General features: G+C 38.8%; 1 protein-coding gene across 7 annotated transcripts; it reads right to left on the bottom strand.

Annotated features, from left to right (window-relative positions):
* Positions 1–174: 174 nt before the first annotated feature.
* On the bottom strand, positions 175–13,598 carry LOC111250988 (U3 small nucleolar ribonucleoprotein MPP10-like). Of its 7 annotated transcripts, none has more exons than XM_086989812.1 (12): positions 13,354–13,572; positions 12,065–12,092; positions 9,045–9,080; positions 8,624–8,770; positions 8,023–8,150; positions 7,399–7,653; positions 6,547–6,683; positions 5,938–6,267; positions 5,461–5,670; positions 1,290–1,643; positions 942–1,163; positions 175–506 (listed from the first exon to the last, which is right to left on the bottom strand). In XM_086989812.1, exons 1-12 carry the CDS (start codon positions 13,415–13,417, stop codon positions 360–362), a joined length of 2,058 nt encoding a protein of 685 aa, XP_086845938.1. In that variant the 5' UTR covers positions 13,418–13,572; the 3' UTR covers positions 175–359. The 7 variants fall into 7 exon arrangements, with proteins under 7 accessions (XP_086845938.1, XP_086845939.1, XP_022662814.1 ...); XM_086989813.1 differs by having other exon boundaries at positions 12,065–12,089; XM_022807079.2 differs by lacking the exon at positions 12,065–12,092 and having other exon boundaries at positions 13,354–13,598.
* Between the last annotated feature and the right edge of the window lie 43 nt (positions 13,599–13,641).

Genomic DNA, 13,641 nt, shown 5'->3' with positions numbered 1-13,641 from the left:
GATGCTTTTGTCGCTAGTTAAATGTATGTGCTGCAATTATTCTTAACTAAGTATCATTAACCCATCCACGTGCCAAAACATATAATGCTTAAACAGCCTATTTTAAGTATGTATTGGTTCTATGTAGTGTAAGCTCGCATGTGCCTTGAAAACGACAATAACAACAGCCATTAATTAAAAAAAAAATGTAAGTTTGAACAATTTATCTCAACCTCATTAATGGAAGTATGTATAGATAGATGTATTAGATGTATTTATACACAAGGTGTTATACAACAAGCCAAGCATGTCTGCTTAGCTTCCCAGGCATTCCATTTTCGGCGATGCCGCCTGTTATAATCATTGTCATCATACATCCCCTATAGCTTCAAACTGCCCACACGTACTCGCTTCAGCTCGCGCTGTTTTTGAGCTTTCTTTTTCGCGTCGACCTGATTTATAAGCTGATCCTCTAGCCGCTGGAAGAATTTCGTCGAAGATTTCAACCCTGAATCACGTTCTTTTGGCTGAAACATACAAATAATAAGCGGCATAACTGATTTAGAAAAAGTGCAGTTGAAAATGAATATCGAGCACGTAACGCCCCATTTATGAGACTCAAATACAAAGACTGCCCAACCGCCAGTGTTTGAAAACTTTAGGCAAGATAAAGTGAATGAGACTTGTGTTTTACCGGCAAGCTAGTGCTGAACTTTTTGACGTAAACAAGATATGTATAGTAAATAATCATTTCGTGTTAAATTCTCATAGAATAGAGCCATAGATAATTTGTAATAGGTTCCGAGAGCTGAATATAGGCACAAAATACAGATAATATTTATAATAAGCTTACCCTTTTGGATATAAAAAAAACTTTTGAATTGTATTAGGATAGGATAAAGATTGAAGTTAATGCGTTTTTTACCCGGGTTTGGCAGAAACATGAAGGTGAATTTACGTACCGTCTTTAGAACCTTTGTGTTGGTACTGTTTCGCAGGTTCTCTCTGGCCGTTTTGCGTTCAAGACGTTCCCTAAACTTCAGATCTCGCTCAGCACGCTTTTTCTGTTTCTCCTCTTCAAAGAAACGTTTTCTCCTCTGATGTATTTTCTTCAGACGCCTCTCACGGTTCTTGTCTGTCTTGGATCGTTCGTCCTTTGCCAATACCTCACGCTTTGGTTTTTCCTGTAAAGACATAGTTTATAATAATATTAATTATTTTTGATCTACTTTGTATGCTAAAGTTAACCTTACTTACATTAAGACACATATATAGCTATATATTTTTACCTAAAGCCTAAATTTACATACTCTGATTTCTTCTGGTGCAAGCATCGTAGCATCGCTAACAGTAGCTGGAGCAACTTCCTCTACAGCGATGGTTGGCAGGTTATTGATAAGTTTCAGTTCAGCCTGCGCAGGTCTAGGCATGAAGTGATAATTGCTCAAGGCGTCCAGCTGTTTGAACAGTGCTCCCATCAGCTTTTTGATCTCGTCATATTCGGGATTGGTGGCTTCCTTTTCGCCTTCCTTCATCTTGAGGAACTCTTGCTCGTAGACCTCCGCCAGACCAACTTTCGACTTTTCCTGATCGAGTGTTAGACGGCGTCGGAACTCGAATACCTCTTCTGTTGGTTTCACCTTCCTAACAACGTCATCCCATGCCTGTCACAATGAAATCGGATAATTAATTACAGTATCAACGTATCAAAATTCTTTTCAGGTAGTTTCCTTAAGTGTCATACTAAGGTAGATAATTCTTTAACCAATCCTTGCTTCGCTGTGTCTAGAAGTTGCCAGCTTTGGAATCTCAAATACTACTACGGAATCCGTGAGTAACGCTTTAGGCCTTGTAGCCACGCAACTTCCATGTTTCTCTTCAGCGCTTCAGATGTCAGCTTATGGTAATATCTACAGACATCTCACTCTTCCAACATTTGCCTTCTACGATCTGAATTCTCAGGTCATAGCCATACTCTTCATTCTGTCGGTAGATATCTTCTTGGTACAATGATATCCATAAGACTGTTTCGCGCGATGTCTGGACTGGAGATCGCGTGTTCCAGTCGATTTGTACAATCTCTTGACTTATTTCTATGTTAAATAGGGTAGAATGGTAAACTATTCGCACTGGCAAAGATTACACGCATGGTACGTAGCGTGATAAATAATTTGAAGTTAGGTTAACTTAAAAAAACAGGTTGTTCCATGTCGCGCTCCAACGTACTTCTTAACAGGATCCTTTTAGCCTAGAGAACTGCCGTTTGGACTAAGTCTGTAGTAAAATAAAAGACTAATATAGTTCTCAACTAAATTATTGTCGAGATACGTAGAGACCACACGAAATCAACGAAATGCAACCTATAAACTGAATATATCCGTAAAGAGGTGGCCATTCAGAGGAAGGCCATATCAGGTGAGGCGGTACCTAAAAAATAAAGGCGTCGAAACAACGGCGACTCTAAAATTACTAAAAAATCGCACGAAATTCATATGCAATACGAAAGACCGTATTATGAAGCCAATCGTTTTGAAAGTTTAACTCATAAGGTTTGTATTTCTATAATGAAGTCTGTTTTTATTCATTGCCGACAGCGAAAGAGCCGACGCAAAATTGGCTAAACTCAATACATTTAAAAATATTAAAAAGAAGCAAATTAAGTTGTACAATTTGGGGACTTCATATTGTCTTAGACTTGTTGTGCAACTTCATTTGCTCTAATGATCAAAAACGTGTGAACATGTTCACTATACTCAGGTGGATTGCAGGTGCTCTACTCGCACGCAAAGAAACCAGGTAATTATACAGACATCGCTACATCACTTTCTCACATAAAACTACTATCATATTGCTTCTTGCGAGATCATAGTAACTCCTCCGCGAGAACAGCTTTAATTTGGACACTTTCCACTTGTGTAATCCACATCACTTGTTTACGAGAGAGCCTCACTTTCGCTGTAGAAACGAATTCACTCTAGGGAGCACTTTGCTCATCACGCCTATATACTCGTTACGAAGCACATATAAGCGTCTGCTGTACTGAATGAATCTCTCGGAACGAGAGTAACAGCGGTTCGAAAATCAGTGAGCATTAAAACTTCGATTCCCATAAGCCCCCCCCCAAGAACGCCATCTTACGGATGCTTACGTAATGGGTGCCAGTTTGAAATCCTGGTGTGGGGTAGAGGCTACTACTAGGCAAATATTTAGGCAAGCTAATGCTAAGGCAATACCAAGAGTATGAAGGTAATGCTCGTATATTCCCCCATTAGAAATGTGCGCACTCCCTGACGTGTCGCCTTCTATCTGGTTTACACTGGCTAAAGTCCAAAGCTAGTTCTGACGCCAACTGGCTAATCTGCAAAGGTTGAGTAAAGGAAGGATCCTATGGTCGTACGCAGATTCGCTTGTTTATACATTCTAGTGCGTAGAAGGTTCACCACGTTGATAAGAATATAGAACGCATCTGCTTTGAACACTCTACATCATTTTTTTCTCGACCGAGCTCTTTCCATTATAGCGAACACGAAACATTTTGTCGAGAATATCATCGGCCACCAAATATCATCAAGCCTTTTAGCGAATTCTTACGATATTATACATTGCGAACTGTAGTGGCCAGTTCGATTAGACACAATGTATTCTTTCAAGCTCGCCTCTACTTTCACATGGATGCAAAATTATTATATTAGCAGAACTTTGCTGTACTTGAAATATTTCTGGAAATGAGTATGTATATTAGTCTGAGCTGCAACTGTATACGTTTGAACGTCTACGGGTCGAAGACGAGCGTGCATATAGAGATTCTTTAGGCGGGTCGTGTCGCCACAGCGTATCGCCTTATAATACAAGATTCTTAAAGAAACTTTTAATACCAGTGAGTCGGTGAAGAAGTGGCTCATGCAAAACAGATCCAGATGCTTAGAGACACAGAAGTCGAGGAGGAAAGAAAAGGGATGGCCGATGTCTAATGCAAATGGGGCTCCACTTAGAGTCGTTGAGTATCGGCTTCGAGAACAGATACTAACTGACCGCGCTATGTAATGAATATTAGCTTGAATTCCGCAAACAAGATCATCACAGACTGCAACTGTAGAAGCAGACACAAAAGCCTTTTCTGTCTCAAACATACGGTAAATTGACACAGCTCCCCAGTACTGCAGAGCTAGTATCATCTACACGTACTGGAATATTGTTAAGCTTTTGCCTTTACTAACCATTTGCTGGTAACGTTGCTTCGGACGACTGCACTTGAATAGAACATATACAATCGGGTGGCTCACCCCACATATACTATTGCGAAGCCTGTCAGTCATTATCTGAGTCACACCTTTTTACGTACTAAAGCAACCTATTTCGGACGCAATTTCACAATCACATGAAAAACTGTTGTGTTTTAGTAGATCATTATGATTGGAGTATGCTACTGTGCCGTATACCTAACTAAAGCTCCGACTGAAGGAGTAGTCGCTGCCTTAAAGTACACAACTGTGTGCGAAAAAATAAGGTATTAGAGCATTGCGGATGCAAATAAAATTTATTTCAATCATATTCCGAAATTAACGTAATACAATTATTAACAACGCACAAACATACGCCCCAATAACGTTTCGTAGTATTTTCTTTTTCAAAAAACCTAGGCTACAATTAATATGCATAGAACTAACATGATCGGCGAATAACTTGCTGTCTTAAATTGGCATAAAGCGACATTAGGATGTTGCCATTGTTATTTCTGCTTGGACTTAATATTTACCAGAAGAAAAATTTTAGGCGGCTAGTTTCACTAGGTATGTCATGTTGAAGTATAAAATAAATAAATGCAACAGGTGAATAAAAGTGAACCAATAGAAAACAAAATGAAGCAGACGCTACACATGTCACAGAAGAACTCTATTATGAGAAATAAAAGAGTACCCTTTATATGTTGGTTTAATCGACAGTACCAAAAAACATATGCGCCTGTTTAATATTTTTTAGCGGCAGCTTAAAAACATTTTTGAGAATTCAGGAACAATGGCAGCCCTTGCCAAAATCTATACTATTTTGCTTAATTCCGTCTTCCAGAGCCACTATTTAGATGAACTTCCGGTAATGCTGTAGAAAAAAGAACTATCTAAATAGCTAATAGACGTTGTAACTATAGTTGGCAGAATTTTATAAAACTTTTGTTACGCCCCCAGAATCACGTATACGAACATTTTGTTTAAAACGGTGAGAACTAAATATCATGAAGCCTTACGCCTTATCTGTATACGATTGTACGGAAGGGACTTCAATTAATTTTGAACTATCGGTAGTGGACGAGCACGTTACACTAAAGAAAGGTAAAACTCTTGTCTAGCCAAGTCTAGCGCAGCGGGGCATCCGATAGGTGTAGCCTTGGCAGATAATAGTTTCTCATATTAGAAGCGTGTGAGAAAAGCCAAATGTGCTTATTTTAGATATTTACCAGTTCTCAACCTTCTATTGCCTTCTTACCTTGTCTTTAATGCGTTGCAAAATCCAGTCCTCTAACTTCTGCGTCAATGTCCTCGTAATCTGTGGGGCCTGCCGCGTTTGGTGATCGAAGTCGAGGTGTTCTTCCATCAATGAGTTCTCCGGTCGATTTTTGGCCGACACTTCACCACGCATTTGCCACCCTTTTTCGGCCAAGCGGACTTCCTCTAACTTAGTGATCCTCTCACGCAACTGGAAAGGTTTACACCAGAAACATTGAATACGTGTATTTAAAACTCCATGATGTTTATAATTTTCCTATATTGTTCTATATTGCACTATCTCTTAAAATTTCTAAAAGCGTGTAAAGCTCGATAACTTTTGGTGTATATTTTAGTGTGGCTGTTATTCTTCCTCTTATTCATTCCCGACAACATATTTCAAATATTTAAAATAGTGAAATGAAAAACCTATACAAGCTAAAAAATTACGATTAGTTTTCCCTTTTTTGCAACGAACCTTCTTCTCGTTCTTCTCGAATGTGCTCATCTTGTTTTCGTCCTCTGTCTTGTTATCATCTGAATCCTTAAAGAGGTCTCGAGTTGTCTTCAAGGCCCCCTCAAGTTCATTGTTTTCAACATCTTCGTCTTCGGCGTCTCGTAAATCATAGTTATTGTCTTTTTCGTCCATTTCTGTTTTACTATAACCATCATAATCGTCACCACTTTTATCATCATCTTCAGTTTCACTAACTTCCTCGTCAATAAATCGGACGGACTTCCGACCCTCAGATGCTTTCAACTTACAGGAAGCCGGATCATCGTTGTCCTTTTCTTTTTCCTGATTTTCCTGAAAAAAACAAACAATATATCTTTTATCTGTAAATGTATGCACCAGTAAAAAAAAACGTCCCGGTAACTTAAATCAACCACTTTGAGCGATAGGTCGGACCAATGTTGAATGTGTGTGCGTATTATATATTATATAATATATAAAAGTATATTATACCCAATAAACCTAATAATTATGACTGATAATGAAAACTAAAATTTGCTTCATGCATGAATTAGATTACCACTTTATTTGACGACCAGATTGGTAGACTTATAAAATGGTTGAAATATTTACCAGTTCCCTAAGATTCACGATGGGGTCAAAGAAATCTTCGTATTTGGCCTCGCACCCCTCATCATCGCTTGTAAAGTTTCCATAATAATCTACCCATTCATCGTCTTCGCTTTCGCTTTTTTCTAACTCAGGTTCGCCTATATATTGGATACCGGAAAAATATAAAACAAACAAAGTTTCGTCAACACAGCTTTCAAATGTCTACGAATTTATATGCCTACAACACCTCAACGCGCGATCCTTGCTAGTTGTACCTATCAGACGTACGCGAATTCTGTGTAGCACATCGAACTGATTCGATGAAACGACATGTTGGGCACATTTTACTAAATTTACATGAAAATATCAATTCAAACTCTGTGAGCTTGCGTATCAAGAACAGAGACGTTAATAACGCAGCATCACGTTATTTCTGTATTACACAGATTAATTGTTAGGCCATGGTCTAAGACAGATTTAACTGTATTTCCGTACCTACTAAATCGAAATTTATGTGCATATATAGACACTAACAATCGGTGTGTTTTGCTTTTAAACATGTAGTTAGTATAGATTTATTTTATGAATTAATTTATCTGATAAACGATCATGATAATTTGCAAGAAACACCAAAACACGTTTAATTACAGAACCGACCTGAGCTGATGAGTCGATTAAGCAAAGAAAGAGTACGTTTTGCATAAGTAGTGAGTAGAACGTATTTACACAACAGTCGTCTTTGAAAAATTGAACACGATTCAACGTACAGCACTTTGTTCTCTTTTTTTTTTTAATATATATTTGCTGAGCCTACTTTTCGCTTTATTTCAGAACTCATGTAATGTATCGATAATATTCTTAGCACCACCTTACTTTGTCTTTTTTTATTCATTTTACGCTGTTCCCGTTGATCTTCACTATTGAGGAACTCCTCGAGCGCTCCCAAGCTAAAGAAATTATCATCGACGGCCGTTTTGTGCAAAGCTTTTCGGCGTGGAGCTGGCGAGAAGACAGAACCTTCCTTAGATTTTTTGTTCCCATGTGCAGCTTGTGCCTCCAAGCCGAGCTCTTCATCTTTATCAAGGTCTTCATCCTCGCTTCCCATTTTCACCTCTTCGTCGTGGAGCTCTAGAAACGATTTATGAAGAGAAATGAACAAATTTTTCTTTTATGGTATCAAAGAGTCCCCTTGATAATGTAAAAAGACTATCTGCTAAGGGAATTTTGTTAGTGAACTGCAGCCAACCACGTCCACGTGTACAGAAGCACAATTGCAAGCAACTGCTTTTTACTTAGCAATAGTGGTCCACCGAGCAGTGACCGTTTATTTTACATTTGAAGTAAACACTTTAGTTTTTTTTCAAACTAAAGCGTTTCCTTTTTTATTTGATTAAACGCTGTAACTTTGATCGGCTACTTGTGCACAACTCCTTTGTTGATATCCGAGAAATTAGGAACTTCCAAGGATTACAGAACGCATCCAGCTTAAGAACTAACCTTCATCGCCATTCGCACTTTCTTTTTCAAGCTCAATTCCAAAGTCAAGATCTGTCTTGGCTCTCAGCCGGGCAACCGCTGCCAATGCGACATTGAAAAGAGGTTCGTTTCGCAGTTCTAACTCTTGCCTAAAACAACAAAGAGACTCGTTATTCTAATCTCCAAAATACCGTTCACTATATTAACAACTGTAGAATAAATCTCAGGTATGTATCCGCATCAAGTAGCAAAAAAAAACGAGGGCATAAGATTGTAGTAGCAACTAGCAAAATCCAGGTATTATACACTATACATTGGGTCGGAGAAGTATACGATGAAAATTTTCATATTTAAAAGCGTCTCGAAACCAACACTTTACAGAAAGAAACAGTAGTAACCTCTGTTTCCTACTTAAATCTTGGAGATACTATTTAACAGCATTATAAATTTCAATAATCAATGCTCAGTTTAATAAAAAAAAAAAGATACATCGTTAAGCGATAACTGTAACAACAACGTAAGCACAGAGTTCAAACCTGAACCTAAGGTTTTTTGAAGCTTTCTCTGTGGCATCAAATTAACTGGCACTTAAAAAACGAATAGCGGTTTGTTTTTGGCTTACCAGATTTGTTCATCGTCGAATTCTTCAACGATCAGCTGATCAAGATCTTCTGCGCTCTGAAAATCCAGACACCGTTCATCTCGTTTCAATCCGTCATAAAGCGACTTCGACAATTGGCGAAATTTGTCTACAGACTTGTCATTTTTTCTGAAAGCCGTCAATAGAGTTCATCAGAGATGACATGCAGTATATGAAATCGCTTTGAATTTACAGAAGGTTATTCATAGGATTTTGCACACCAGATTCACAAGATATATGCATATATATTTTCAAAAGGCGTAGTTTCAAATGGTACATTTGTACCAAGTGGCCAATCTCACGACCCTTTGTTGTGTTATTATGTTAAGTAATCAGATGTGAATATTTGAATAATAAATATGTAAATAAAGGAGTCTACTTATTCTATCTTTTTTTTTGTTACCTTTTGACGCTAGCGGTGTCTGTGTGCGACCAGGGCCTATTATATACAGAGTGCCCCCAAAAATGCATACACAGTTTTAGTTATTATAACCTAAATTTTTATTTACATAAATTAATATTCAAACCGCCAAAAAAATATAAAATATTCAACTTTCTTTTACCGCAAATATTGAAAATTGTGACCATTCTGATCAAAACACAACATATAACGGTCGGCTCTTAATTCAGAAACTTAATACTTTTTATTAGGTGTCGTGCCCTGTCTTAACTCGAATGCGGCTTTTAAATCTGCGAGTGTCGTCGGTTTTCTAGAGTCGGCTTAATTTTAAGGCACTCCTACGAGCACAAACATTCACGTACTAACAAAGTCTTGGATAGCTAGCTTTTTTAATTTACGGCGTTTATATTAAGTGTATTGCCCTGCGACGAAGGACAGCGAACCATGCTACCTTAATTAAAGCATCTTGCTTTTGTACAATCATAGTATAGGTGATTTCACGCCATGCCTAGTGTAGAATAACGTGATTGCCCCATATGGCCAGTGACTATGGTGGACTGAAAGCGCTGTCTTCTCACTATGCCTCTTTTTTAATCCTTGCGGGCGATTTCAACGCCTGCCTTGACCAGCTGAATTCAAGCTGCATTACGGCATTCAAAACACTCTGACGAACCTTCGTTGGTGGGTAATCAGTCCCACCTCGACGCTGACTTTTATCGATATATTTACAACGACCGTAACCAGGAATAAGGTAAAGTTTTAGGGTGAGGATTATTTTCTGTTAGAGGGCATAATCACTCGTGTTCACATACCAAAAGCGATAGAGCAAGTTTTATGTGCACGGACTGTCAAGCGCCAAGTTCCATCGCGTGCCTACATATAGACAAACTCCTAGAAAGCATTTAGGAATTTATTTCTATATTTCTATACCTGATGAGGTGAATGCTGAAACTTGTACGCAGCTTTTAGTGGAATCTTTACTGGCTCCGAAAGTGTAGGCCGTAGTTCGACTACACCCGCAGCCTTGCTCAGAGTACCCAGATGGTTTCAGGCTTACAGCCAAAATAGAGCTGGATCTATATCTTCTAGCCTTCGTTTTGGATACCATCTGTACTGCGTAAACCATGAACACCTGGAGGCATGTTTGTTTGTTGATGCAGGACGCTAACCATACAGGTGACTACCGCGCCATGGCAGATCGGCGGCTTGTACGATGAGCTCCTCGGCTCTCATAAATCGCTTTTCGAAATGTTTGCTTCAAAGGATACGACACTACGCGCGGTACCCCTTTTCTCCCCTGGAAGAGCGAATCTCAATACAATGTGACATCCTCGTATTTTACACCTCGGGTAGTAACGCAAAGTCTTGAAAGCCTATGCAAAAAGAAAGCCGCTGTGCTAGACATACTGCTAGATAATTATTTACATAGCAGTACATTTCCAGCACAGTGGAGATATGCTACCCTGTTAATAACCCGTAAATAAAAGCAGTACCCGACACCGCAGTGTTATCATGACAGGGAATAGCGGAGAACAGCATTTGTCATAAGCTGCTTTAAATAAGTACCCCCATCCCAACAGAGAAATATGGGTTTCGAATAGAATGCTTCATTGAAACAGTGTGCAGGGTTCTTGCGGCCAAAGTCTAAACAGCACTGGCCGCGCTGCGTAATCCTCTATACATGGTGTTCCTCGACTTCAAGGCGATCTTCGACCCGGCGCTCAAGCACAAGGTATGCTCACGCCAACCGAGGTGGATGTCCCTATTATGACTATGCTCATCCTTGTCGCTGCAACTCTGCAAAAAAGCATAACTATTGACTATGTAATGGCTGAACTCGCGCGAAACAATGTTTGGTTCAAAGGGACGCTCTAAGCCCACTCTTATACTTTATCTTGTTTAAGGGCCTGATAAAAGAGGACCGAAAAAATTTGTCGAAGTCATTTTTTATGAAGACGACGTAGTACTATACGTGGCATACAGATTAGGTTAGGTTAGAAAGCTCTAGTTCGACTCCACAAAGCAGTCACAGATATGAGTTGAATCTAAATTTGACTGTAACTGAAGCAATATCACCTTGTGCTCTTCCAAGTCGCCTTTTGCCTATGTAAATGAGTTTCTGCACTTGAAATGGCTTTTCTTTGAGCAGTAGAAGTTTCACCGCACATTTAATCGAAAGGTGCAGGAAGGCAGAGTTGACCGTATTGGTGATCAAGTCGTTTTATAGCTTGTCCCTCGTAACCGCTGTCGGTTTGTGCGGCCTTAGAATGGCTCCTTGTAACGTACGGGATACACATTATTTGGAACGTTCTTACAGTGAATAACCGCAAACAATTCACTTGTCTTAACGTTTCTTTTTTGAAAGAACTACTGGGAGGACACGATGACTCAAAACCTTATCTTCTAGCCAGTTAATAATTACTAATTCAAGGATCTACATTGTTGTTGTATTTTCAACAACAAGAGCTTCCGAAGTCAATTTTAGAAACTGAAAGAAAAAATTCGCGGAAGTTGATGAGTTTTTTTTGTTTCGCGTGCAATGAAGAATAGTGAGAAGAAAGGGAATGGAAAACAGGCGTTTTGTCTCTCACGCTGGCCTACCATAAACCCTGCAGGACACCAGGTTTTCACGAGTATGACGATACACGTAGGTTCTCCAGATGAGGAGAAAACTGCGATAGATATTAAGCCACTCACTGCATCCTAGTACCATCTTTAGGCATATGGCAGATCCCTTAGTTTTATAAATTTAACAAGACTTTTACAGCTTAAATGACGTAAAGTGACTGAAATTGCTTTGTATACTTTCTCTGACAATGGTATATTGTTTTGTTGATCGATAAGAGATGAATTAACAGCAATGATGAGTAAATGTAACTTGATCAAGATGCATTTGCATGGCAAAATCCCACGGGCGTCCGATCTTGAAATAATCAAGCTATCATATTTTTTTCTTTTTGTTTGTCTTTTTTTGTTTCTTTGTCCGATAGCACTCTTTCGAAGACTCATAAGGATATACTCACAATGATAATGAGCAGGCGTTCCGTCCTACTGAAAATAAGTTCGAAAAAGTGTTTGAAGTTCTTTTTTGGCACGCATCAAAAGGAGACGTTTAATAACATAATGACGATAGTCACCGGCGTTATCGTAAAAACATGGAATCTCTATGGCACTGCGGAAATTTCTATAAAGGTTTTTGCAAGCGTACACAACTGCACAAATAAACACACAAGTTTAGAGCTGGCCTTTAAAACCTATCGTGGTCTTCCTGATAAATTCGCCTATTTGAGTGATTTTTGTTTGTTTTTGTTGTTTGAAATTTGTTAGGACTGTGTATGGAGAGCTGGAGCTGTAGGTATAGGTTATCTTTTGGTGAAACTTTGTCTGGGACTTGGTTTCCTGATTAAACGGTATCCTCTTTTCATAGGGCGGTTTATGTAAAAGGATGTTCCTTTGCACCATCATTCTAAAGCTCGCGATGAACTAACTGCCTGTTCAGCTCAAATAATTGTGATTTCTATAACAAGAAAGGTAAGTCAAAATAGTGGACGTTACTAACAGATTCCACGTTGTAGGGCGCAAGCTGAACTAGGTTTTTTTAAGAAATAATTCGTTGTCCACACCAAATAGTACCTTCTTTTTTACTTCGAAGTGTGCGTACCAATTGAAAGCAACAATGCTGGCAACGGCCAGTAGTATTGTCGTGAAAACCCTCACATTGTAGATATTTATACAAGGGTCCTATACAAATGTATACAGATACACATTCAAATGTTTTGAGTTTTTCGTCCGATACTGGCCTTAAGCATTGCTTCAGACAGCTTGCTATTAGCACGAAATGATGCACTTTCGAACACAGAGCACCATGTGCCCTTAAATTTAATAGGTGAACATGTTATCACTGAACCATCATGGAGATATACCAGAGTTATTAGAGAGCAGCCGGTTAGTTCAATTCTAATAACTGTCTTGAAAGTATATTACGTACTAATTTACAGCTCTAATATTCACACTCATATATAAGACTATATATATATATATATATATATATATATATATATATATATATATATATATATATATATCGTGTCATATAACTCGCACACATGTAACTAGGAAAATTAATTATGATAGACACACCCATAAAGCTAAAAAAGGTGTGCACGATCATTGGATACAACTGTGTAAGAAAATTAACAAGTGATTACGCTGTGCTATTCTTCTATTTGATACAGTTTAATGCGCACCTTACATAACATGGCAGTGCGATGCCTGTATATTCACCTGAATTTTCAGTTACCGTGAGACTCACTTGAGAAATTGCGTGATATCTTGTGTAAGCGATTCGACCTCGCTGTCGACATAAGAAAACACATTCTTCTCAAAACTCGTGCCTGGAGCCATCATAAACAATTACACACATATACGAACAGCACGCGTCCCAGGGAAACACATGGATCTTGACTGCTACGTGTAGTTAGACACTGCTCAAATTCGTTCGAAGAACAACAACATCAAAAAAGGGACAGCAGACAAAACAAAACATTTCAGCCCCGTACACGCTGCTTGGCCAAAATGGCACCACGATTTTTTTCGAATG

This window comes from Varroa destructor, unplaced genomic scaffold (genome assembly GCF_002443255.2).
Source record: "Varroa destructor unplaced genomic scaffold, Vdes_3.0 BEIS01000005.1, whole genome shotgun sequence".
NCBI lineage: Eukaryota > Metazoa > Arthropoda > Arachnida > Mesostigmata > Varroidae > Varroa > Varroa destructor.
The sequence above is the reverse complement of the archived record's forward strand: the minus strand, read 5'-3'. Positions and strand labels throughout refer to the sequence as shown.

What these genes read in the sequence shown, in the direction of transcription:
- LOC111250988 (XM_022807079.2), bottom strand. Translation starts at nt 13,448, where the DNA reads ATGATGGCTCCAGGCACGAGTTTTGAGAAGAATGTGTTTTCTTATGTC. An exon ending in AAGTGCGAATGGCGATGAAG is followed by an intron (nt 7,654 to 8,022) that starts GTTAGTTCTTAA and finishes AATCGTTTCTAG; the next exon opens with AGCTCCACGACGAAGAGGTG. An exon ending in AATGAATAAAAAAAGACAAA is followed by an intron (nt 6,684 to 7,398) that starts GTAAGGTGGTGC and finishes TCCAATATATAG; the next exon opens with GCGAACCTGAGTTAGAAAAA.